The 26,983-nt window shown below is 48.7% G+C and overlaps 1 protein-coding gene and 1 long non-coding RNA gene across 4 annotated transcripts in view; one reads left to right on the top strand and one right to left on the bottom strand.

Annotated features, from left to right (window-relative positions):
- PLA2G4A (phospholipase A2 group IVA) overlaps positions 1 to 26,983 on the bottom strand; it is a 772,031-nt gene that overhangs the window by 441,127 nt on the left and 303,921 nt on the right. For 2 of the 3 annotated variants that reach the window (XM_063940241.1, XM_063940242.1), the window contains exon 4: positions 8,546 to 8,694. In XM_063940241.1, the coding sequence (XP_063796311.1) occupies positions 8,546 to 8,694 (149 nt within the window). Of the gene's footprint in view, positions 1 to 1,532; positions 1,629 to 8,545; positions 8,695 to 26,983 lie in introns of those variants that run through there. The other variant, XM_063940243.1, reaches the window with a different exon arrangement.
- Positions 1 to 26,983, top strand: part of LOC134957967 (uncharacterized) — a 254,116-nt gene that overhangs the window by 42,871 nt on the left and 184,262 nt on the right. The gene's annotated exons all lie outside the window — the stretch shown is intronic.

Raw genomic sequence — 26,983 nt, 5'->3', positions numbered from 1 at the left:
AAATAAGGCCTCACCTTTATATGGGAGAGCCTTTATATTTCTTTTGGAATCTGCATCCGCGTTCTACTGGCGAATCCACAACGCCCGCCGAGCCGAAACTGCCATGGTAGCGGCTTGTGAACTCAAGAGTCCAATATCTTTCATCGCTTCTAGCATGTATGCGGCAGCGTCTTTGATATTCCCTAACTTAAGGAGTATCTCATCTTTATCAATCGTGCCAATTTCTGATGTCACGCTTTCTGACCATTTTTTAATAGCGCGACTCACCCACGCGCAAGCAATTGTGGGCCTGAGCAGCGTACCATTGGCAACATAAAAGGATTTCAATGTAGTTTCCATCTTTCGGTCTGCCGGCTCTTTTAGTGAAGCCGTGCCAGGTGCAGGGAGATTACCTTCTTTGTCAAGCTGGACAGTGGACTGTCTAACACAGGGGGTGACTCCCATTTTTTTATGTCCTCCACCGGGAAAGGATAAGCTATCTGAATTCTCTTAGGAATATGAAATTTCTTTTCGGGAGTCACCCACATCCCTTCAAAGAGTGTATTAAGCTCGTGGGAAGAAGGGAAAGTGACCTTAGACTTCTTTTCTTTATAGAAATAAGCCTTCTCCTGAGGTACAGGAGTGGCTTCCGTGACTTCCAGAACTTCCCTTATAGCCACAATCATATATTGTATATTTTTTGCCAATTTCTGATCTATTTCTCTGGAGTCACTATCGTTGACACAAGAATCAGTGTCCGTGTCGATATCAGTATTCACAATATTCACAAAGTGTCTCTTATGTGACCCAGAGGGGTCGCCTGCGGATGTTGATAATATGGGAAATAAAAAGAAATATGCTCCAGAAGGAGCCTGATGTCTTCAAAGGTTCAAACTGGAGAGTTGCAAATCCAGGACTAGAGTCTACAGCCTGGAAGTAAAGCAAGTGTGTTGCAAGGGGTCTGGGACTCAAGGTCGACACCAATTAAATTTGACACCCATTAGGTCGACACCCATTGGTCGACACTATAAATAGGTCGACACTGTCATTAGTTTGAGATAAAAATGTAGACATTAAAAAAAACGTCGACATGAGTTTTTTACGTTTTTTTGGTGTTGTTTTCTCCGTCAAGTGACCAGGAACCCCAATTAGTGCACCGCGTCCCCTTGCATAGCTCATTTCACTCGCCATCCTGCGGGCAAGGTGCACTCGCTCCGCCAGTGATCGCAAAAACGCGCGATGGCGCGTATTTTACCCAATTACCGCAGGGTCCCTCAGGACGCGCTCTGACTTAGCAGCGCTGTCCTGCGCTGTCAGTGAATTTTCGTCTATACGGCAGCAGAGGGAGGAACTTGGAAGGGGAGGAGACCATCGAGGGTGTATTCACTCCAGCCTCCCCTCACTGTCTGCTCCGCGCGCACACAACCCCTTCTCCTGCCGGCGCCTCCCAACTTAGCCTTGCCGGCCCCACCCCTTCTGGCTGCACCGTGTCTGTATGTGTGTGTGCAGGGTTGGTTCTATATTGGAGTGGGAGAAGGGACCTTCTGACGTACCTAGGGGAGGAGACCCGTCACCAGGGGGAGGAGCTGCGGCCGATCAAGGTACCCGAAAAGTACGCTCGCCACGCTTCGGGCACGGTGGCTCGCTTCGCTCGCCACCTAATTACTAAAGGTAACAGTTGGTGGTGTGGATACTAGACCAACTGTACCGCTTGCGTAGCTCCTCCCCCTTGTGTCGTGGCTCCTCCCTCTGACGGAAAAGGTCCCTTAGGCCACTTGGATCTAGCCTCTACCGTGTGTGCAGCGGCGGCGGCGGGACGTTTCCATGGTAACGGGCACTGGCGGCTATCAGCGCTCCTCCCGTGGCAGCCCGGCCTGAGCACCAGCGGGTCCCAGTGTGAGCGGCGTCCGCCCAGTACTCCATGGCGCCGTACAGTCAGGGGGATGGAAATAAGGAGGTCTGCTGAAGGTAAGAGGAGAGCACAGCGCAGGGTCAGCACCAGCCAGCGGGAGGCGGCACAGCAGTGGTCTCAGGCTTCTCCCGTACACCACCGCGCACCCGCTACTCTGCGAGACCCAGCTTCACCTGGCCCGAAAATGCACTACAGGTGACAGATGGAGGATGCTGGAGGATGTGCTATTGTGCCCAGACAAAGATCCGGAGGCTGATGTCCTGTAATGCAGGGACAGCCGAGCCTCTGCCTGCCCACAGGTCCCCTCTCTCAGTGCCTTCCTCCAACGTTTGTGTGCAGGATCCCTGGAGGGGTCTGCACCGTTCATAGCGTCCTCCTGGCTGCGCGACTGCTGTGACTGACAGTGTGCTCTGTGGTCATGGCCTCCTCCTTGTTATGTGGTCTTAGCTAAAGTTGTTCTGAGGGAGCAGAACACGTGTTGTGTGACAAATGAAATCCCTATACATTACCCTGTGTTCTTGCAAACATTGCTGTTGCAGTGTCTTTACCGTAACTATCACTGATGTAACATAGTGCTGGTCACCTAGAAATCTAAGTTGTTTTTTTTATGTTATTTTAGTCATACTGTATTGAATGATGGCATTAGCATATTATCAATGTACATTACTACCTCATATCTTCTGAAAGATGGATTATTTTGTATAAGTGCTCTACCTGGCGCAATCTGTATAATGTGCTCTACCTGGCGAAATCTGTATAATGTGCTCTACCTGGCGCAATCTGTATAATGTGCTCTACCTGGCGCAATCTGTATAATGTGTTCTACCTTGCGCAATCTGTATAATGTGCTCTACCTGGCGCAATCTGTATAACGTGCTCTAGCTGGCGCAATGTGTGTAATGTGCTCTACCTGGCGCAATGTGTGTAACGTGCTCTACCTGGCACAATGTGTGAAACGTGCTCTACCTGGCGCAATGTGTGAAACGTGCTCTACCTGGCGCAGTGTGAATAACGTGCTCTACCTGGCGCAGTGTGTGTAACGTGCTCTACCTGGCGCAATCTGTATAATGTGCTCTACCTGGCGCAATCTGTATAATGTGCTCTACCTGGCGCAATCTGTATAATGTGCTCTACCTGGCGCAATCTGACAACCTTGTTAATGTCGACCTATTTATAGTGTCGACCTATCCACTGTCGACCAATGGATGTTGACCTAATTGGTGTCGACCTAGAGTCCAGATACCGTTGCAAGAAGGTGATTTAAATTTGTTTTATCTCCTCTGTGGTAACTCTTCTCAAAATGCTGGACTGCAATGTGATGTCACAAAGCAGAGTAAAACTAACAGTGTGTGTGGCCAATGTATGATGCTAAGTCTACCAGGGAAGTACTACTGTATGTCACAATGGAACAATTTAACTATATCAACAAAATTATGCATGAAAGACTGTCATATTATTATGCACAAATAAGTAACAAAGAAAAAGTATGCTTAAGAGAAATTGTATGAGAAAATTGTTGAAAAAGTTCTAGTATATGCACTGGCCTCTTCTCTCATGAATATCGGAGGGGCCTTATGGCTTGACAGGAACAATTTCCCAACCTTCAGTTCTATCAGATTTTGACTACCCTTTCTTACTCGCTATCTATAACAACAGCAACAATTTATAGAGAGATGATGTATAGAATAATGGAGGGTCATTCTGACCCGATCGCATGCTGCAGTTTATTGCAGCGGTGCGATCAGGTCAGAACTGCGCATGCGCCGGCGCATGCCAGACGGCCGAAGGCCGTCGCTGCGGTGCAAACGTCTCTTCCTGATTGACAGGCAGAGGTGGTCGCTGGGTGGGACGAAATGGCGGTATTTGGCCACGGTTTCATGGGCGCAATCCGGCCAACGCAGGCGTGGCCGCACCGTGCGAGGGCCGCAGTGGCTGCGTGATGTCACACGCAGCCACTGCGGGCCGGGGAGCGACAAGTAGCTCACGGCCAGCACGCTAAAGCTGCGCTGGCCGGGAGCTACTCCTAAAGTGCAAAAGCATCGCCGCTGTGCGATGCTTTTGCTCTTCTGTGGAAGGGGGTGGGGGCGGCACTGACATGCGGGACGGGATAGCCCTGTGCTGGGCGTCCCTCCGCATGTCTATGGACATGATCGTAGCCCTGCAATTCGGAATGACCCCCAATGTACAGTGGTTATTTATCTCCCTCTAGGGCTTGCGTGATAGGATTAATGGAATCCCCTAAGTGTCTAATGCAACATTTCTCCTGCCACTATGTTTCACTGCTTTTGGGATTGTCGCTTAATAAAATGATTTTGGGCTCAGGTAAAGCATATTTGGCAGGATGTAATAGAGTACAAGTTTGTACAAATGTGTGAGTTTAGCGACAAACTTGCACATTTGCAATCTCAACCATTGTAATGGGGTGCGAGAAAATGCAAACGCATGTTGCCTGCATTCCCAGAACTCACAATGTTAAAACTCGCATCCAGATGTTTTGTCATTGCAAACATACAACTCGGGCAATGAAATAGGGTGTGAGGTTTTTCAACTCGCACCTAAAACATTACCATCTCTCCAATAAATAGACCAGCTTCTGGCAGCTGAGTTTGATGGAAGCATGCACAGATCAATGTGATCCGTGCATGATTCTGTCTGTAAGGTGATGAAACAATTTAAAAATATAAAGAAAAAGAAAGACGTGTAGGTCCCCCACCCCTAAGCATAACCAGCCCTGGGCTGTTTTAGCACGTCCTGGTTGCTAATATACAGGGAAAAAATTGACAAGGGTTTCCCTGAAATTTAACAACCAACACCGTGCTCTTGGACCGGTCCTGGATCCAAAAATATGGAGGGAAAAAGACGTAAAGTAGGTGCCCCCTGTATTTTTGAAGCCAGCACCTGGCTCCACTGCCCAGGGAGGTAATGTCGCAGCTGGGGGACACATTTATATTGGTCCCTCCTGCCACAGTATCACCCCACCCCAATTAGTCAGCCCTGGATGGGGTTCCCTAGGAGAGTAGGGTCCCCCCCAATAAAGGGGTCCCCTTCTCCAGGCACCCAAGGGCTAGGGCTGAAGACCAAGGCTGTCCATAGCACCCGTTGCTGGTGGGTGTCGGGCTGATAGCCATTAAGTGTAAAATGAGAATTTAATATTACCTTTTACAGTGGAACTATAGGTCCCAGCAAGCCTCTCCCACATGCTGGTACTTGAAGAACCACATGTACCAGCATGCAGGGCATTAAAGGGCCCACTGGTACCTGTAGTTCTACTGTAAAAGAAATGCAGTGCATCCATAAGTATTCACAGCACTTCATTTTTTCCACATTTTGTTATGTTACTGCCTTTTTCCAGAATGGAATAAATTATTTTTTTCCCTCAAAATTCTACACACAATACCCCATAATGACAACGTGAAAAAAGTTTTTGGGAGATTTTTGCAAATTTATTAAAAATACAAAACTAAGAAATCACATAGGATTTGAAAGGGGCCTTCCACTTAGCCAAAAGTTTACTTTTTACTGTGAGAACCAAAACAAGCATTCTGTACCCGGGAGCAAAGACTGTACCCAGGAGCAAAGACATGTAACTAGGCATTGCAATTGTAGTAAGTTAATTATAAATTGTACAAGCCTGAGAAAAGAAAGCCAGAACAGATCTACCATGTAAATCTTTTAACACCTTGGAAGGATAGAGCAGCTATGTCAGCCATCCCAGTCCCTCCAGTAAACAGAGTGCCTTTGGTTCCTGGAGTAATAATAGGTAAAACCCTCTCAACAGCAGGAGGCTAAAATAGAGTAGTGTTTTCAGATATACTGGGTAAAAGAAGAGTAATTAAACATGACATAATCACCAGTGACATGCGGTCAGGGTAAGCAGAGCCTCACCGGTCATACTCCAGTGTACTTCAGAATTTTGACTATAAACATAATTAAAATAACACAGAAAAGATATTTAGAACTTATAAATATCATCTTTGTATTACAGGTTGAGTATCCCATATCCAAATATTCCGAAATACGGAATATTCCGAAATATGGACTTTTTGAGTGAGAGTGAGATAGTGAAACCTTTGTTTTTTGATGGCTCACTATACACAAACTTTGTTTAATACACAGAGTTATTAAAAATATTGTATTAAATGACCTTCAGTCTGTTTGTATAAGGTGTATATGAAACATAAATGAATTGTGTGAATGTTCACACACTTTGTTTAATGCACAAAGTTATAAAAAATATTGGCTAAAATGACCTTCAGGCTGTGTGTATAAGGTGTATATGTAACATAAATGCATTCTGTGCTTAGACTTGGGTCCTATCGCCATGATATCTCATTATGGTATGCAATTATTCCAAAATACGGAAAAATCTGATATCCAAAATACTTCTGGTCCCAAGCATTTTGGATAAGGGATACTCAACCTGTATTCATATCATTTGTGCTATTCTAATAATTTTTTTGTCAAAACTATCCACCAAGTCATATATGTGTGTGTAAATCTGGCTCTGATACTAGCCAGTGCCTCCCCAGCCACTCACCTCATCACAATTCACTGATAATCGCTGATTTAGGGGTTAAGGTAAACCTAAAGGCCCTATAGAATACCATAAGCCCAACGAGAATCAGTGTCTAAAGTAATTTAAAAAAAAATTGTAGTTGGGGGTAATTGGAGAGTCACATAATGAGTGGTCAAGTCCAATTGTGCTTATGCCGAAGCTGGGAGTTTGCACTTCTGCAATGATTTCCATAAATTAAATAATATGTCAAAGTTCAATGAATACCCATTGCCTCAGATGGATGAACTTGCTGAAAAATTAGGAACAGCAAGGTACTTGACCACTTTAGACTTAAGCAAAGGTTATTGGCAAGTGCTGTTAACTGATAATGTCAAAAAAGACAGATTTTTCTGCACCAGAAGGGTTGTTCCAATAAAAGATGTTGCCATTTTGTTTACATGGGGGCACCCACCACCATGATGGATAGAATTCTAAGGCCCCATAGAAAGTATGCTGCTGCTTAACTAGTTAATGTAATCGTCTATAGTCTGGATTGGCAGTTTCACTTACCCAGAGTAAAAGCAGTGCTGGACAGGATTGACAGCCAACCCAAAAAAAATGTTGTCTAGGGATGGAAGAAATAAAGTATTTTGGATACACCATTGGCAGAGGCTTAATAAAGCCCCAACTTAATAAAATTAAGGGCAATACAAAGTTCTCCACAACCACTAAATAAGAAGCAGGTGAGAGCGTTCTTAGGAATCACAGGTTTATACCCAATTTTGTCACAACTGCAGTCCCACTGACAGCCTCACCGAGGGCAAAAAGAAAGTTATGGTTTAAATGGAGTCCTGAAGCAAAAAAGGCTTTTCAGGAGATGAAGGTAGCATTGTGTACCCAACCAGTTCTGATGACTCCTGACTTTCAAAGGGAACTTGTGGTGCAAACTGATGCATTGGATGTGGGGATAGGTGCAGTCCTGTTCTAGAACAAAGTGGATGAAGAACATCCTCTTATTTACTTAAGTAGAAAATTAAATAAACATGAAAGAAATTATGCCACTGTAAAGAAAGAAGCATTGCCAATAAAGTGGGCTTTAGAAACTCTCAGGTACTACTTGCTGGGAAGAAAATTCAGGTTGGTCACTGATCATGCCCACTGAAATGGATATCCGAGAATAAAGATAGCAATGGGAGATGCTTTGTTCTGTTTGTTTCATTTGGGGGCTGCAGTTGTTCTTACCCACAGGTCGAAACAAAAGGATAGATGTGTTAGTAAAGCATTGGTAAAGTGATAAATTGGAGATATGTTTGTCCTAGGTTTCTGGCCTATGTATTATAAACACCCTGTAAATGTCTGTTTCTTCAAAACAGACCTGATTAGAGTTTAGCTTTTTACTAAAAGACAAATAAGGGGTCCTGGGTGTATGGGTGTGAGAGTGAAAGGAAGGTTCCATCCGTAAAGCCCATTTCAGGTTTTTAGGCCTGCAGCCTGAGAGCAGACTAATTAGTGCCTGAATGTGTAAGAGGCTGATAAAGGATGTGTCAAGGCTTTGGTCAGGGACTCACTACCTGGGGAAACAGGCAGCAGGCTTGTTATGAGACATGTGATTTACTGACTGTAAGTATTGTGCATATGTCTGTGTTTGTGGTACGGGAATTAGGTCCTACCGCTCTGACAGAGGCAATCTATTATGTTTATTTAGTGCCCAGATGGGCAAGGATTTATTTGAATGCTTTGTTTTTATGCCGCACAATGAAACTAGCCATGGCTAGATTGCGTAAAAACCCTGGACTGTTTTGCCATTTTAATGGCTGCTGTGTGTTTGGAAGTGCCTATCTACCACAGGAGAAGGCACCCCTATATTTAACGGGTGAAAAATAAATGTAAAGATATATACATATATACAGATATGTCCTACTACATCCTTGCTGCAGTCACGTTAAACAGCCCTTCTAGTCACACCATGCCGTGGCGTGACTTGGTAGCGCTGATCGTCTTTAGGTGCAACTTTTTCCATTTCAATGCATCTAAGTTGCAGTGCTATGCAAATAGGACACACAAGCAGCTTATGCTGATTAAAATGATATGCGGTATGGCTACAGTATATTCTGTGTGAGACTGCAGCTGCATCTGCATATGAAATGCATATGGTGTACCTCCAAGACATTTTCCAGCTTCGGGTCCAAAATAAAGTCAAATGATTCATTCCAAACCGGATTAATATCATTATTTAAATGTTTTGTTCTCTTTCTGCCATCTGGTGCTAATGAAATGAATAGTTCCACATAGGGATCTGGAGTATCAACTGTAAAACAAAAATAAAATAATGCAAGCATTAATTATCAATATAAATATTTTAGTTCTAATAGACTTAAAACTTAAGTATGAAAAAGTAAAAGAAAATGAAATAAAATATGAAAAACGCATGTCAACCTAGTACACATCGACCTAGTGACCATGTCGACCAATAGTGGTTGACCTAATGACTGTCGACCTAAGTGTGGTCGAACTAATGACCATATTCCGTCGGTGCAAAGCATCAACGCAGTATTCCCTGTTGTCAAAAAGCATAAAATGAACAGAAGTAATAAAAGCTGCTTCATTCTTGGAATAAAGCATTTCTATATTTCTTTTAAGGGGGTGGCGCTCCATATGCCGGCTGTTGGGATCCCGGCGCTCTGCATTCCGGCGCCGGAATCCTGACCGCCAGGATACCGACAACAAGTCTCCCTCTTGGGGTGTCCATGACACCCCTGAAGGGAGAATAAATAACTACGCACGCATAGCACGCCACCGTACCCATGGCGTGCCGAGTGCAGCAAGCCCGCAAAGGGCTCTTTTGCCCCCAACCCGCTCCCTGCATTCCGGCGGTCGGGATCCCGGCGCCGGTGTGCTGGGCGCCGGGATCCCAAGCGCAGTAGATCCTACTCCTGCAAGTCACACTCCCTTATCCAGAGGTCTCATTGTTCTCATACCGACACAGAGTATATATAACAGTTTATTTAACACAGTATTAACAAATACTTGTGGTTCTTGCTTCGGGAACAAATCCCCTTTCCACAAGAAAAAGCAGGATCCTACAGTTTTCAGAAACGATTACATAGTGGTTAGCACGTATTGACAATAATATGCCTGTCCTGTACCTTCCAGTCTTTTTTGCTTGGGAATCTGGACAATGTACGGGTACAAGAAGAGGGCATAAGCATAGTACATGAGGGTGTATTTTCTGGCATGCCAATTCTCCCAGTGGGCATGTTCAACCCTCTTTGCTCAAAACACTCCTCCAGTGTTGTGCACACCTGCAGCTGGTGCGAGCAATATTGAAAGGACATCCAGCAGTGGGACATATCTAACCATCTATTCCAGAATCATGATAGAAGTCCTGATATGAATAATGTGTGAAACAGAGATTTGCAAAAATGTAGAGACTTGACTGTGCCAATTACACTAGGGCACAGGTTCTCAAACTCGGTCCTCAGGACCCCACATGGTGCATGTTTTGCAGGTCTCCTCACAGAAGTGAAATAATTAGCTCCACCTGTGGACCTTTTAAAATGTGTCTGAGTAATTAATACACCTGTGCACTTGCTGGGTTACCTGCAAAACATGCACTGTGTGGGGTCCTGAGGACCGAGTTTGAGAACCCCTGCACTAGGGCATAGGTCTGCAGACTCGGTCCTCATTACCCCACACAGTGCATGTTTTGCAAGTCTCCTCACAGAATCGCAAGTGAAATAATTAGCTCCACCTGTGGACCTTTTAAAATGTGTCAGTGAGTAATTAATACACCTGTGCACCTGCTGGGTGACCTGCAAAACATGCACTGTGTGGGGTAATGAGGACCAAGTTTGCAGACCTATGCACTAAGGGGTCTATTTACTAAACCTTGGAGAAAGATAAAGTGGAGAGAGATAAAGGGCCAACCAACCAGCTCCTGACATTTTTCAAATACTGGCCCAGATGTACTAAGCTTTAAAAAGTGGAGACGGATAAAGTACCAGCCAATCAGAACTGAACTGTTATGTCACAGGCACTATTTGAAAATGACAGTTAAGAACTGGTTATCTGGTAGTTTATCACTCTCCTCTTTATCACTTTTCAAGGCTTAAGGGGGGTACACACGGAGAGATCCGTGTTTAAAATCTAAGCAATCTGACTAGATTGCTTAGATTTTAAGCACAGATCTGTCGTGTGTATGCCCCCCAGCGATAGCGATGCGCGGCCTCGTGCATCGCTATCGCCGGTGCTAGATTGAGCCTGCATGCAGGCTCAATCTAGCGGGTTGCTTACTTCAGCGCTGGGTGATGTGAGCGCCCCCCCTCGCTCAGCACACATTGCGCTGTGCTGAGCAGGGGGAGAGATGTGTGCTGAGCGGTCTTTGTTAAAATAGCTCAGTACACATCTCTCCTGTCAGTACTGGCCTTTAGTATGTCTGGCCCACTGTCTGTAATATAGCAGTTAGAAGCTGCTTGGCTGGTACTTTATCTCTCTTGAATGCTTAGTAAATAGAACTCCCTGCCCCTATATCTCAGGTGTTGAAAAATCATAAGGCACATATTATAATGGAACAGAGAATAATGTTCTTATTTTCACTGGCAGTGAAAATGCTGTAACATATCATTTCAAATGCAGATACAGACGCACACAGAATATAGGCATGCCGCATATCATTTTCATCAGCAGATTCTGCTTGTGCTTATTTGCACAATGATGTGAATAAGATGGCCTAGGCTTTGAGAGTTGCTCAGAACCTATCAGCTCACTCACGCCAAGCATCTCCTGCTGCGTGGCATATTGAGGCAAGATGTATGAGGACACATCTGTATTTTCTACACATGGGGAGAAGGATTAAGGGGCATATCCAAGCAGTCAGTGCTGTCTGATTCAAATAGCTGCAGGAACCCTGCGCGCTAATCCATAGAGGCAGCATTTTTCCTTGCAGGCTAAGGAGCTATGAGGAGAAATCTGCATTAAATGCAAACCTCAGCATTTAAACATGGGAAAACCCAGAGACGGTGATAATGTTTCGCTGTCACCACCTTCCTAGCCTTTATCATAGTAGGAATGACCTCTTCCGGAATGCCCTTTCCAGCTAGGATCCGGCGTTCAATCGCCATGCCGTCAAACGCAGCCGCGGTAAGTCTTGGAACAGACAGGGCCCCTGTTGCAACAGGTCTTCTCTGAGAGGAAGAGGCCACGGATCTTCTGTGAGCATTTCCTGCAGATCCGGATACCAGGCCCTTCGAGGCCAATCTGGAACAATGAGAATTGTCTGTACTCCTTTTCGTCTGATGATTCTCAATATTTTTGAGATGAGAGGAAGAGGAGGGAACACATAGACCGACTGAAACACCCACGGTGTCACCAGGGCGTCCCCTGACCTGAGGGTCTCTTGACCTTGCACAATACATCGGAAGCTTCTTGTTGAGGCGTGACGCCATCATGTCTATTGGAGGCAGTCCCCACTGACTTGCAATCTCTGTAAAGACTTCCTGATGAAGTCCCCACTCTCCTGGATGGAGATCGTGTCTGCTGAGGAAGCCTGCTTCCCAGTTGTCCACTCCCGTAATGAAGACTGCTGTCAGAGCGCTTACATGATTTTTCACCCAGCGAAGAATTCTGGTGGCTTCTGCCATTGCCACTCTGCTCTTTGTTCCGCCTTGGCGGTTTACATGAGACACTGCTGTGACGTTGTCTAACTGAATCAGAACCGGTAGGTCGCGAAGAACATTCTCCGCTTGACGCGGGCCGTTGTATATGGCCCTCAATTCCAGTACGTTGATGTGTAGACAAGCCTCCTGGCTTGATCACAGTCTCTGGAAGTTTCTTCCCTCTGTGACTGCTCCCCATCCTCGGAGGCTCGCGTCCGTGGTCACCAGAACCCAGTCTTGAATGCTGAACTTGCGACCCTCTAGAAGGTGAGCACTCTGCAGCCACCACAAGAGAGATACCCTGGCCCTGGGTGACAGGCTGATCATCTGATGAATACAGTATGTAGATGTGACCCGGACCACTTGTCCAGAAGGTCCCACTGAAAGGTCCTCGCATGGAACCTGCCGTAAAGAACGGCCTCGTAAGACGCCACCATTTTTCCCAGAACTCGAGTGCATTGATGGACCAACACCCTTTTTGGCTTTAACAGGTCACTGACCAAGTTCTGGAGTTTCTGGGCCTTTTCCAACGGGAGAAAAACCCTTTTTTGTTCCGTGTCCAGAATCATGCCTAAGAAAGGCAATCGGGTCGTTGGAACCAACTGTGACTTTGGTAGATTGAGAATCCAGCTGCAACACCCTCAGGGAGAGTGATACGCTGTTCAGCAACTGTTCTCTCAATCTCGCTTTTATCAGGAGATCGTCCCAGTACGGGATAATTGTGACTCCCTGCTTGAGCAGGAGCACCATCATTTCTGCCATTACCTTGGTGAAAATCCTCGGGGCCGTGGAAAGCCCAAACGGCAACGTCTGAAATTGGTAATGACAGTCCTGTACAGCAAATCTCAGGAACGCCTGATGAGGAGGATATATGGGGACATGAAGGTATGCATCTTTTATGTCCAGGGACACCATATAATCCCCCCCTCCAGGCTGGCGATGACCGCTCTGAGCGATTCCATCTTGAATTTGAACCTTTTCAAGTATAGGTTTAAGGATTTTAAATTCAGAATGGGTGTGACCGAACCGTCCGGTTTCGGGACTACAAACAGGGTTGAGTAGTACCCCGTCCCCTGTTGAAGCAGGGGAACTTTGACCACCACTTGTTGAAGACACAGTTTTTGAATTGCATTTAAAACTACCTCCCTCTCTGGGGAAGAAGCTGGTAGGGCCGATTTGAAAAACCAGGGAGGAGGAACCTCTTCGAATTCCAGCTTGTAACCCTGGGAAACAATGTCTATTGCCCAGGGATCCACCTGTGATTGAACCCAGACGTGGCTGAAAAGTCGAAGACGTGCCCCCACTGGGGCGGACTCCCTCAGCGGAGCCCCAGCATCATGCAGTGGATTTTGTAGAAACCGGGGAGGACTTCTGCTCTTGGGAACTAGCTGTAGTTGGCAGCTTTTTCCCTCTGCCCTTACCTCTGGCAAGAAAGGAAGATCCCCGTACTCTTTGTAGGTAAGGACTGCATCTGATAATGTGGCGTTTTCTTTGGCTGTGAGGAAACATAAGGTAAAAAGGTGGATTTACCTGCAGTAGCTGTAGAAACCAGGTCCGTGAGACCTTCCCCAAATAAACCATCACCTTTGTAAGGTAAAACTTCCATATGCCTCTTTGAGTCGGCATCACCCGTACATTGGCGGGTCCACAGGGCTCGCCTAGCAGAAATCGCCATGGCGTTGGCTCTGGGACCCAGTAGGCCAACGTCTCTCTGAGCATCTCTCATATATAGGACAGCATCCTTAATATGACCCAAGGTCAATAAAATGGTATCCTTATCCAGTGTCTCAATTTCAGCAGACAAGGTATCTGTCCACGCTGCTACAGCGCTACAAACCCAAGCCGACGCTATCGCCGGTCTGAGTAATGTACCAGTATGCGTGTAAATCGACTTCAAGGTAATCTCCTGCCTGCGATCAGCAGGATCCCTGAGGGTTGCGGTATCTTGAGACGGCAGCGCCACCTTTTTGGATAAGTGCGTCAACGCTTTGTCCACCCTGGGGGAGGATTCCCACCCTATCCTGTCCTTAGCAGGGAAAGGATACGCCATAAGAATCCTTTTGGGAATCTGCAGTTTCTTGTCTGGAGTTTCCCAAGCCCTTTCAAACAACTCATTTAGCTCATGTGAAGGGGGGAAAGTAACCTCAGGTATCTTTTCTTTAAACATGTGGACCTTCGTGTCAGGTACAGAGTGGTTGTCTGTGATATGCAACATATCTTTTATTGCAATAATCATATAATGAATACTTTTCACCAATTTTGGCTGCAACCTCGCATCATCGTAGTCGACACTGGAGTCAGAATCCGTGTCGATATCAGTGTCTACCACTTGGGATAGTGGGCGCTTCTGAGACCCAGAAGGGGCCTGTGACATAGTGAAAGACAGGGATTGACTCCCTGTACTTTCCCTGGACTCCGCTTTGTCCAACCTTTTGTGTAATAAATTCACATTTTCACCCAATCAGGTGTTGGCGTTGCCGACGGAGACACTACACTCATTTGCTCCACCTCCTCCCTAGAAGAGCCTTCCGCTTCAGACATGCCGACACACACGTACTGACACCCCACACACTCAGGGAAATCTCTAATCTGGAGACAGTTCCCCAACAAGGCCCTTTGGAGAGAGAGAGAGAGAGTATGCCAGCACACACCCAGTGCCAATGACCCTGGAAACACAATTCCCAGATATATATATAGCGCTTTTTTATATACTGACTGCGCCAAAATTATGTGCCCCCTCCTTCAAAGCCCTCTGTCACCGTGTTCAGCAGGGGAGAGTCCGGGGAGCCAGCTTCTCAGCAGCGTGCTGTGGAGAAAATGGCGCTGGTTAGTGCTGTGGGATCAAGCTCCGCCCCCTCAGCGGCGGGCTTTGGTCCCGCTCAAAATACAAAAAACCTGGCGGGGGACTGTATATAATAATGCCACAGCTTAATATACAATTATTTATGCCAGCCAAGGGGATATTGCTGCCCAGGGCGCCCCCCCCCCCCTGCGCCCTGCACCCATCCGTGCCTGTATCGTGTGTGTGGGAGCAATGGCACGCAGCGTCAACGCTGCGCGTTACCTCAGTGAAGATCCGAAGTCTTCTGCCGCCTGTGAAGTCTTCTTTCTTCGTATACTCACCCGGCTTCTATCTTCCGGCTCTGCAAGGAGGACGGCGGCGCGGCTCTAGGATGAACGGCTAGGGTGAGACCTGCGTTCCGATCCCTCTGGAGCTAATGGTGTCCAGTAGCCTAAGAAGCAGAGACTAAAACTGAAGTAGGTCTGATTCTCTCTCCTCAGTCCCACGACGCAGGGAGCCTGTTGCCAGCAGTGCTCCCTGAAAATAAAAAACCTAACAAAATTCTTTTTTACAGAGAAGCTCAGGAGAGCTCCCCTGAAAGCACCCAGTCTCCTCTGGGCACAGGATCTAACTGAGGTCTGGAGGAGGGGCATAGAGGGAGGAGCCAGTGCACACCCATTCTAAAGTTTCTTTATAGTGCCATGTCTCCTGCGGAGCCCGTCTATTCCCCATGGTCCTTACGGAGTCCCCAGCATCCTCTAGGACGTAAGAGAAATGCTATCTCCTCTTACGTCCTAGAGGATGCTGGGGTCCACATTAGTACCATGGGGATGTACCAAAGCTCCCAGAACGGGAGGGAGAGCGCGGAGGCTCCTGCAGAACTGATTGACCAAACTTTAGGTCCTCAGAGGCCAAAGTATCGAATTTGTAGAACTTAGCAAATGTGTTCGACCCTGACCAAGTAGCCACTCGGCAAAGTTGTAAAACCGAGACCACCCGGGCAGCCGCCCAGAAAGAACCCACCTTACGAGTAGAGTGGGCCTTAACAGATTTTGGACACGGCAATCCTGCCGTAGAATACGTATGCTGAATAGTGAACCTGATCCAGCGAGAAATCGTCTGCTAAGAAGCAGGACACCCAATTTTCTTGGGATCATACAGGACAAATAGAGAGTCCGATTTTCTGTGACGAGCAGTCCTCCTCACATAGACCCTTAGAGCCCTTACCACATCTAAGGACTTTTATGAGAATGAGGAGTCAGTCGCAACAGGCACCACAATAGGTTGGCTGAAATGAAATGCCGACACAACCTTCGGAAGAAACTTCTGACGTGTCTGGAGCTCAGCTCTATCTTCATGGAAGATCAAATTTGAGCTTTTACAAGACAAAGCCCCCAACTCCGACACCCATCTAGCAGAAGCTATGGTCAACAAAGTGACAGCTTTCCACGTGAGAAACTTGACCTCAACCTCCTGTAGAGGCTCAAACCAGTCTGACTGGAGAAAATGCAACACCACGTTAAGGTCCCAGGGCGCCGTAGGCGGTACGAAGGGAGGTTGGATGTGCAGAACTCCCTTCAAAAAAGTCTGAACCTCCGGAAGGACAGCCAATTGTTTCTGCAAGAAAATGGATAGGGCCGAAATCTGGACCTTTATGGATCCTAACCTCAGGCCCATATCCACACCTGCTTGCAGGAAGAGGAGAAACCGTCCCAGTTGAAATTCCACCGTAAGAAACTTCTTGGACTCACACCAAGATACATAATTTTTCCAAATACGATGGTAATGTCTAGACCAGGCATTCCCAACCACGGTCCTCAAGGCACACTAACAGTGCAGGTTTTAGTGATATCCAGGCTTCAGCACAGGTGACTTAATTAGTAGCTCAGTCATTTTGATTTAACCATCTGTGCTGCAGCTTGGATATCACTAAAACCTGCACTGATGGTGTGCCTTGAGGACCGTGGCTGGGAATGCCTGGTCTACACGTTACTCCTTTCCTAGCCTGTATCAGGGTAGGAATAACCTTGTTCGGAATGCCCTTCCGAGCTAATATCTGGCGTTCAACCTCCATGCCATCAAACGTAGCTGTGGTAAGTCTTGATAGGCGAACAGCCCCTGCCGCAGCAGGTCCTCCCGAGCAGTAGATCCAGAAGATCGGCATACCAAGACCTCCTTGGCCAGTCCGGAGCAATGAGGATCGCTTGAACCCTTGTTCTCCTTATGAGCTTTAGCACTCGGAATGAGTGGGAGTGGTGGAAACACGTACACCGACTGGAATACCCATGGAGTCACTAGGGCATCCACCAATGCTTCTTGCTCTGGAAGAAACACCATTTGCACTTCCGTGTCGAGGATCAGTCCCAGAAAGGACAACCGTCTGGTCGGGTCGGTTCCAAATGTGATTTTGGAAGGTGCAGGAGCCAACCGTGTTCCCTGTGTAGATTGGTCGTGAGAACAATGGACTGTAACAGCTTCTCCCTGGATGATGCCTTTATCAGCAAATCATCCAGATAAGGAATTATGTTCACCCCCTGCTTGCGGAGGAGAACCATAATTTCCGCCATCACCTTGGTGAAAACCCTTGGTGCTGTGGAGAGGCCGAATGGCAGGGCCTGGAATTGAAAATGACAATCCAACAGTGCGAATCGAAGATAAGCCTGATGCGGCGGCCAAATCGGAATATGTAGGTACGCATCCTTGATATCCAGGGATACCAGGAATTACCCCTCCTCCAGACCTGATATCACCGCCCTTAGACTCAATTTTGAACTTGAACTCCCTCAGGAAAGGGTTTAGCGATTTTAAGTTCGAATGGGTCTGACCGAACCATCCCGTTTCGGTACCACAAAAAGGTTCGAACAGTGACCTTTGTTTTGCATATGGGGTGGAACTGCTACAATAACCTGTGCCTCCACCAACTTTTGGATGGCATCCTGCAGGATAATCCTGTCTGCCAGCAAAGCTGGCAAGGCTGATTTGAAGAATCGGTGAGGAGAGAGATCTTTAAATTCCAGACTGTACCCCTGGGACACAATATCTTGCACCCAGGGATCCAGGCCGGACGACACCCAGACGTCACTGAAATGCCTGAGTCTCGCCCTCACCTCCAGGCCGCGCGGTCCACAGTCATGCTGAGGACTTTGGCGTACCTGAAGCAGGTTTCAGTTCCTGGGAACCCGCAGCAGCAGGTTTCTTGGATTTTGGTTGACCTCCTCTAAAGAAGGTGTTGGACGGTTTGGCCTTTCTTGCTTTGGCTGGCTAAAAAGACTGTGATGCAGCTAAAGAAAAGGGTTTCTTCATAGCGGGTGCAGCTGAGGGAAGAAAAAATAAGAATTTACTCACCGGTAATTCTATTTCTCGTAGTCCGTAGTGGATGCTGGGAACTCCGTAAGGACCATGGGGAACAGACGGGCTCCGCAGGAGACCGGGCACTCCAAAAGAAAGATTAGGTACTATCTGGTGTGCACTGGCTCCTCCCTCCATGCCCCTCCTCCAGACCCCAGCTAAGGAAACTGTGCCCGGAAGAGCTGACATTACTAGGAAAGGATTTGGAATCCAGGGTAAGACTCATACCAGCCACACCAATCACACTGTACAACTTGTGATAACCATACCCAGTAAACAGTATGAACAACAACTGAGCCTCAGTAACAGATGGCTCATAACAATAACCCTTTAGTTAAGCAATAACTATATACATGTATTGCAGAGAGTCCGCACTTGGGACGGGCGCCCAGCATCCACTACGGACTACGAGAAATAGAATTACCGGTGAGTAAATTTTTATTTTCTCTGACGTCCTAGTGGATGCTGGGAACTCCGTAAGGACCATGGGGATTATACCAAAGCTCCCAAACGGGCGGGAGAGTGCGGATGACTCTGCAGCACCGAATGAGCAAAGGCAAGGTCCTCCTCAGCCAGGGTATCAAACTTGTAGAACTTAGCAAATGTGTTTGAACCCGACCAAGCAGCAGCTCAGCAAAGCTGTAAAGCCGAGACCCCTCGGGCAGCCGCCCAAGAAGAGCCCACCTTCCTTGTGGAATGGGCTTTTACTGATTTAGGATGCGGTAACCCTGCCGCAGAATGAGCTTGCTGAATCGTGTTACAGATCCAGCGCGCAATAGTTTGCTTTGAAGCCGGAGCACCCAGTTTGTTGGGTGCATGCAGGATAAACAGCGAGTCAGTTTTCCTGACTCCAGCCGTCCTGGCTACATAGATTTTCAAAGCCCTGACTACGTCCAGCAACTTGGAAGCCTCCAAGTCCCGAGTAGCCGCAGGCACCACAATAGGTTGGTTCAAATGAAACGCTGATATCACCTTTGGGAGAAATTGGGGACGAGTCCTCAATTCTGCCCTGTCCATATGGAAGATCAGATACGGGCTTTTACATGACAAAGCCGCCAATTCTGACACACGCCTAGCTGAAGCCAAGGCCAACAGCATGACCACCTTCCACGTGAGATACTTTAGCTCCACGGTCTTAAGTGGCTCAAACCAGTGTGATTTCAGGAAATCCAACACAACGTTAAGATCCCAAGGTGCCACTGGAGGCACAAAAGGGGGCTGAATATGCAGCACTCCCTTAACAAACGTCTGAACTTCAGGCAGTGAAGCCAGTTCTTTTTGAAAGAAAATAGATAGGGCCGAAATCTGGACCTTTATGGATCCTAATTTTAGGCCCATAGTCACTCCTGACTGTAGGAAGTGCAGGAATCGACCCAGCTGGAATTCCTCTGTAGGGGCAGTGGCGTAACTAGAAATTTTTCTCCCCCAAGCCAAAAAATCCTTCGGCGCCCCCCCCCCCCCCCCCCCATACACCCCGTAATTGCCTGCGGCGCGCTCTGGCAAAAAGGGTGTGTGGCTTTGTCGAAATGGGCGTGGCTTTGCGTGGAGGGCGTGGCATTGCAGGAAAAGACTACCTTATACCCCAGTTTTGCAACCTGCACGCCCAGACGTTGGCCACCACAGGAATGAAAAATAATCCTGATTCATGCCCCTTACATTATTTGCAATTTTTCCTCCTTATAGTAATGCCCAGTATACATTATTCCACATACTGCAATGGCCCTTAGACATTATTCCACACACAATCAGTGATCGCGCTGAGCCAAAAAAAAAGTGGGTCCCAGGGACCCTTCACTTTTAAAAATTGGGGTCCTACCGGTCTTTTTCTGGGTCCCATCGGAATGAAGGTTCTTATTAATTCTAATCTTGTTTGGACACTACAAAAGTGTTGCAAGATGGGGGGGATGGGGTGACAATGCTGCTGGGCTGTGTAGCATGCAGGACACCCTGCACCAGAGCTGTAACTAGACATTTTGGTGCCCTTAGGCAGAAAGTGAATTGGTGTTAGACCACTTAGATCACAAAGAACAGGTAGTGCGCGCCGTAGGCGCGCCGCAAAATTTTAGGGGTGTGGCTTCGAAGGGAAGGGGCGTGGCCACATAATAGTGTCAATTCACATTACACCACACAGTAGTGGCGCTTATACACATTGCACCAGGTAGAACCTCCTATGCACACTGATCCAGGTAGATCACGTCATACACTTTGCTCCAGGTACAGCACGTCATACACTTTGCACCAGGTACAGCACGTCATACACTTTGCACCAGGTACAGCACGTCATACACTTTGCACCAGGTACAGCACGTCATACACTTTGCACCAGGTAGAGCACGTTATCATACACATTGCCGCTAGGTAGAGCACGTTATCATACACAGTGCGCCAGGTAGAACACGTTATACACACTGCGCCAGGTAGAGCACGTTATCATACACATTGCGCCAGGTAGAGCATGTTATCATACACATTGCCGCTAGGTAGAGCAAGTTATCATACACATTGCATCAGGTAGAGCATGTTATCATACACATTGCCGCTAGGTAGAGCAAGTTATCATACACATTGCCGCTAGGTAGAGCAAGTTATCATACACATTGCGTCAGGTAGAACACGTTATTATACACATTGCGCCAGGTAGAGCACGTTATTATACACAATGCGCCTGGTAGAGCACGTTATCAGCCACATTGCGCCAGGTAGAACACGTTATTATACACAATGCGCCTGGTAAAGCACATTATCATACACATTGCGCCAGGTAGAACACGTTATTATACACAATGCGCCTGGTAGAGCACGTTATAATACACATTGCACTAGGTAGAGCACGTTATCATACACATTGCGCCAGGTAGAACACGTTATCATACACATTGCGCCAGGTAGAACACGTTATCATACACATTGCGCCAGGTAGAGCACGTTATCATACACATTGCGCCAGGTAGAACACGTTATTATACACAATGCGCCTGGTAGAGCACGTTATAATACACATTGCACTAGGTAGAACACGTTATTATACACAATGCGCCTGGTAGAGCACGTTATTATACACATTGCACTAGGTAGAGCACGTTATCATACACATTGCGCCTGGTAGAGCACATTATTATACACATTGCACCAGGTAGAGCACGTTATCATACACATTGCGCCAGGTAGAACACGTTATCATACACATTGCGCCAGGTAGAACACATTATCATACACATTGCGCCAGGTAGAATACGTTATCATACACATTGCGCCAGGTAGAGCACGTTATCATACACATTGCGCCAGGTAGAACACGTTATTATACACATTGCGCCAGGTAGAACACGTTATACACATTGCGCCAGGTAGAACACGTTATTATACACAACGCGCCTGGTAGAGCACTGAGGCACATTGCAGTAACCACTCACTTATCACCTCCAGTTGCACGAAGGGGCCGTTTGACACAAGTGGTTCCGCCCCCAGCAGCAACTCACTGACACTCACCATTTTTTCTGACAGCACAGTGCAGTGAGTGCACTGGCACAAGTAGCCAGCCTGCGCCTGTAGTAGCCGCAGCCTGGAGGAGCTCTATGTGAAATCGCAAGCAGAGGCTGTTCTCTGGCAAGAAGGAGCTCGTCCAATCGCTTCCCCTGACGGGCTGGCCACTGCTAAATATACCGATAATCAGTTCCAACTGTGTCAAAGTAGTGGAGCCCCAGGTGCAATGGGAAAGTCAGTGTCACTGCACAGTTGTACTGATATACTGGTATATTTAGCAGTGGCCAGCCCGTCAGGGGAAGCGATCGGAGGAGCTCCTTCTTGCCAGCCTCTGCTTGCGATTTCACAGATAGCTCCTTCATGCTGCGGCACCGGCTGGCTACTTGTGCCAGTGCACTCACTGCACTGTGCTGTCAGAAAAATGGTGTCAGTGAGGCCCTGACACTCTGAGCGGCCTCACATTGCACACACGGAGCTTGCAGCCCCCGGACATCCCGCATCTGCACCAGCTACTCCAGGGGAAGCGGGGCGATGCAGCACTGTCTACTGCTTACCTACAGCGGGAGCTGCGCAGCCCGGGCGGCTCCTGCTGGAAGGTAGTTGTCGGGTCTCAGTGGGGCGTTGAGCGGGTCCCGGGTAGGGGGGTGGCGGCGGGCAGATCCGGAGCTGTACTCCCAGTCGCAGAGGAGGGTGCTGGCGGCAGAGCGGCAGTGGAGCCGGATGAGCGGGGCCAGTCTGTCAGCCCTGCAGCACAGATTCATGTGCTGGCGGGGAGCAGGATTCAAAGCGGGAGATGCTGCAGGCTGTGATTGGATGGAGACTACAGGAGGTGATTGGCCGAGGAAACAGCCAGTCACCTCCTGCATTCCGCTGACAGGCTTAACACATGCAAACACATATTCAGATGAGCGCGTCCTGTGGGACCCGCTCATCTTCTAAATGTGAGTCCCGGGCGGCTGTTTCTGGGTAAAATACGCGCCATGGCGCGTTTTTGCGATCACTGACAATAATGCACATGACACAATATGCACACACCGTAATGCCCCCTACACATTATGCCACACACCGTAATGCCCCCGACACATTATGCCACACACCGTAATGCCCCCGACACATTATGCCACACACCGTAATGCCTGTGACACATTATGACAGGAATCGCAATGCCCGTTATACATTATGCTACACACTGCAATGCCCCTGATACATTATAGCACACACAATGTCTGTGACACAGTATGACACACACCACAATGATCCTGAGACATTATACCACATACCACAATGCCCGTGATATAGTATACAACACACCGTAATGCCTGATACATTATGACACACACCGCAATGTCCGTGATACATTATGCCACACACCGTAATGCCCATTACACATTAAGTTCTACAGTAAGGCTTCCAATTACTTTTAAATTACCTCCTCGTTGCCAGGGGTTTCATGCTCTTGGTTCCATGCACGGTGCCAGGGGTTTTCATGCTCAGGGTGTCATGCTCGTTGCCAGGGGTTTCATGCACTGGGTGTCCTGCTCGTTGCTAGGGGGTAGTGCTTGTTGCTAGGGCCGTGCTCCCAGTGCCACATATGCTCCCAGTGCCAGATATTCCCCCACAGTGCCAGGTATATGCACCCAGTGCCAGATATTCCCCCACAGTGCCAGGTATATGCACCCAGTGCCAGATATTCCCCCACAGTGCCAGGTATATGCCCCCCCCCCAGTGCCAGATATTCCCCCACAGTGCCTGCTTCCCCCCCAGTGCCAGATATTCCCCCCCAGTGCCCGGTATATGCCCCCAGTGCCAGATATCCCCCCCCTTCAGTGCCAGGTATATGCCCCCAGTGCCAGGTATATGACCCCCCAGTGCCAGATATTCCCCCCCCCCCCCAGTGCCAGGTATATGCCCCCAGTGCCAGATATTCCCCCACAGTGCCAGGCATATGCCCCCAGTGCCAGATATTCCCTCCCAGTGCCTGCTTCCCCCCCAGTGCCAGGTATATGCCCCCCCAGTCACGGGTATATGCCCCCAGTGCCGGGTATATGCCCCCCCAGTGCCAGGTATATTCCCCCAGTGCCAGGTATATGCCTCCCCAGTGCCAGGTATATGCCCCCAGTGCCAGGTATATGCCCCCCCAGTGCCAGATATTCTCCCAGTGCCAGATATTCCCCCCCAGTGCCAGGTATATGCCCCCAGTGCCAGGTATATGCCCCCAGTGCCAGGTACATGCCCCCCCAGTGCCAGTTATATGCCCCCAGTGCCAGGTATATGCCCCCAGTGCCAGATATTCCCCCCCAGTGCCTGCTTCCCCCCCAGTGCCAGGTATATGCCCCCAGTGCCAGGTATATGCCCCCCCAGTGCCAGGTATATGCCCCCAGTGCCGGGTATATGCCCCCCCAGTGCCGGGTATATGCCCCCAGTGCCAGGTACATGCCCCCAGTGCCAGATATTCCCCCCTAGTGCCTGCTTCCCCCCCAGTGCCAGGTATATGCCTCCAGTGCCGGGTATATGCCCCCCCAGTGCCAGGTATATGCCCCCAGTGCCAGGTATATGCCCCCAGTGCCAGGTACATGCCCTCAGTGCCAGGTATATGCCCCCCCAGTGCCAGGTATATGTCCCCAGTGCTGGGTATATGCCCCAGTGCCTGCTCCTCCGGCCCCCCCCTATGTGTTGGAGGGACACGAGCGCATCGCGCGTCTCTCCTGTGTCCCTCCTGGCTCTCCCCCAGCTGTCTAATAAAGGAAGTGCCGTTCGTGAGCCAATCAGAGCTCACGAACGGCACTTGCTTCCTTAGACCGGCCGGGGGAGAGCCAGGAGGGACACAGGAGAGACGCGCGATGCGCTCGTGTCCCTCCAACACATGGGGGGGGGGGAGAACCGGGGGAGCAGGCACCGCAGCAAGGAGGGAGAGGAGATCGCAGATTGACATGCGGACGTTCGTCCGCATGTCAATCTGTTCTAAATCAGTGGCGCCCCCGCAGCCCCTCGCCCCCAAGCCACCGCGAGGACTGCGGGGGCAGTAGTTACGCCACTGTGTAGGGGCCTTCCTGGCCTCACACCAAGCAACATATTTTCGCCATATACGGTGATAATGTTTTGCTGTCACGTCTTTCCTAGCCTTTATCAGCGTAGGAATAACTTCATCCGTAATGCCCTTTTCCGCTAGGATCCGGCGTTCAACCGCCATGCCGTCAAACGCAGCCGCGGTAAGTCTTGGAACAGACAGGGCCCATGCTGTAACAGGTCCTGTCTGAGAGGCAGAGGCCATGGGTCCTCTGAGATCATTTCTTGTAGTTCTGGGTACCAAGTTCTTCTTGGTCAATCCGGAACGATGAGTATAGTTCTTACTCCTCTCTTTCTTACTATCCTCAGTACCTTGGGTATGAGAGGAAGAGGAGGGAACACATAAACCGACTGGTACACCCACGGTGTCACTAGTGCGTCCACAGCTATCGCCTGAGGGTCTCGTGACCTGGCGCAATATTTTTTTAGCTTTTTGTTGAGGCGGGACGCCATCATGTCCACCTGTGGCAGTTCCCAACGATTTACAATCTGTGTGAAGACTTCTTGATGAAGTCCCCACTCTCCCGGGTGGAGGTCGTGCCTGCTGAGGAAGTCTGCTTCCCAGTTGTCCACTCCCGGAATGAACACTGCTGACAGAGCTAGCACGTGATTCTCCGCCCATCGAAGAATCCTTGTGGCTTCTGCCATTGCCATCCTGCTACTTGTGCCGCCCTGGCGGTTTACATGGGCGACCGCCGTGATGTTGTCTGACTGAATCAGTACAGATTGGTTTTGAAGCAGAGGCTCTGCTTGACTCAGGGCGTTGTAGATAGCCCTTAGTTCCAATATATTTATGTGTAGAGAAGTCTCCAGACTTGACCACTGTCCCTGGAAGTTTCTTCCCTGAGTGACTGCCCCCCATCCTCGGAGGCTTGCATCCGTGGTCACCAGGATCCAGTCCTGTATGCCGAACCTGCGGCCCTCGAGAAGATGAGCACTCTGCAGCCACCACAGCAGAGACACCCTGGCCCTTGGGGACAGGGTGATCAACCGATGCATCTGAAGATGCGATCCGGACCATTTGTCCAACAGATCCCACTGAAAGATCCTTGCATGGAACCTGCCGAAGGGAATTGCTTCGTAAGAAGCCACCATCTTTCCCAGGACTGGCGTGCAGTGAAGAACCGACACCTGTTTTGGTTTCAGGAGGTCCCTGACCAGAGATGACAATTCCTGGGCCTTCTCCTCCGGGAGAAACACCTTCTTCTGTTCTGTGTCCAGAATCATTCCCAGGAAAAGCAGACGCGTCGTAGGGATCAGTTGCGACTTTGGGATATTCAGAATTCAGCCGTGCTGTTGCAACACTTCCTGAGAGAGTGCTACGCTGACCAACAACTGCTCTTTGGACCTCGCCTTTATGAGGAGATCGTCCAAGTACGGGATAATTATAACTCCCTTTCTTCGAAGGAGTATCATCATTTCGGCCATTACCTTGGTAAATATTCTCGGAGCCGTGGAGAGACCAAACGGCAACGTTTGGAATTGGTAATGACAGTCCTGTACCACAAATCTGAGGTACTCCTGGTGAGGTGGGTAAATGGGGACATGCAAGTAAGCATCCTTGATGTCCAGCGACACCATAAAATCCCCCTCTTCCAGGCTTGCAATAACCGCCCTGAGCGATTCCATTTTGAACTTGAACTTCTTTATATAAGTGTTCAAGGATTTTAAATTCAGGATGGGTCTCACCGAACCGTCCGGTTTCGGTACCACAAACATTGTGGAATAATAACCCCTGCCCTGTTGAAGGAGGGGGACCTTAATTATCACCTGCTGGAGGTACAGCTTGTGAATTGCCGCCAGTACTACCTCCCTTTCCCTGGGAGCAGCTGGCAAGGCTGATTTGAGGTAACGGCGAGGGGGAGTCGCCTCGAACTCCAGCTTGTATCCCTGAGATACAATTTGTATAACCCATAGATCCACTTGTGAGCGAACCCACTGGTTGCTGAAGTTTCGGAGACGCGCCCCCACCGCACCTGGCCTGTGGAGCCCCAACGTCATGCGGTGGACTTAGTGGAAGCAGAGGAGGATTTTTGTTCCTGGGAACTGGCTGCCTGGTGCAGCTTCCTTCCTCTACCCTTGCCTCTGGCCAGAAAGGATGCTCCTCTGACCCGCTTGCCTTTCTGAGGCCGAAAGGACTGCATTTGATAATACGGTGCTTTCTTAGGCTGTGAGGGAACCTGAGGCAAAAAAGTCGACTTCCCAGCAGTTGCTGTGGATACGAGGTCCGAGAGACCGTCCCCAAATAGTTCCTCACCCTTATT

This window comes from Pseudophryne corroboree, chromosome 9 (genome assembly GCF_028390025.1).
Source record: "Pseudophryne corroboree isolate aPseCor3 chromosome 9, aPseCor3.hap2, whole genome shotgun sequence".
NCBI lineage: Eukaryota > Metazoa > Chordata > Amphibia > Anura > Myobatrachidae > Pseudophryne > Pseudophryne corroboree.
The sequence above is the reverse complement of the archived record's forward strand: the minus strand, read 5'-3'. Positions and strand labels throughout refer to the sequence as shown.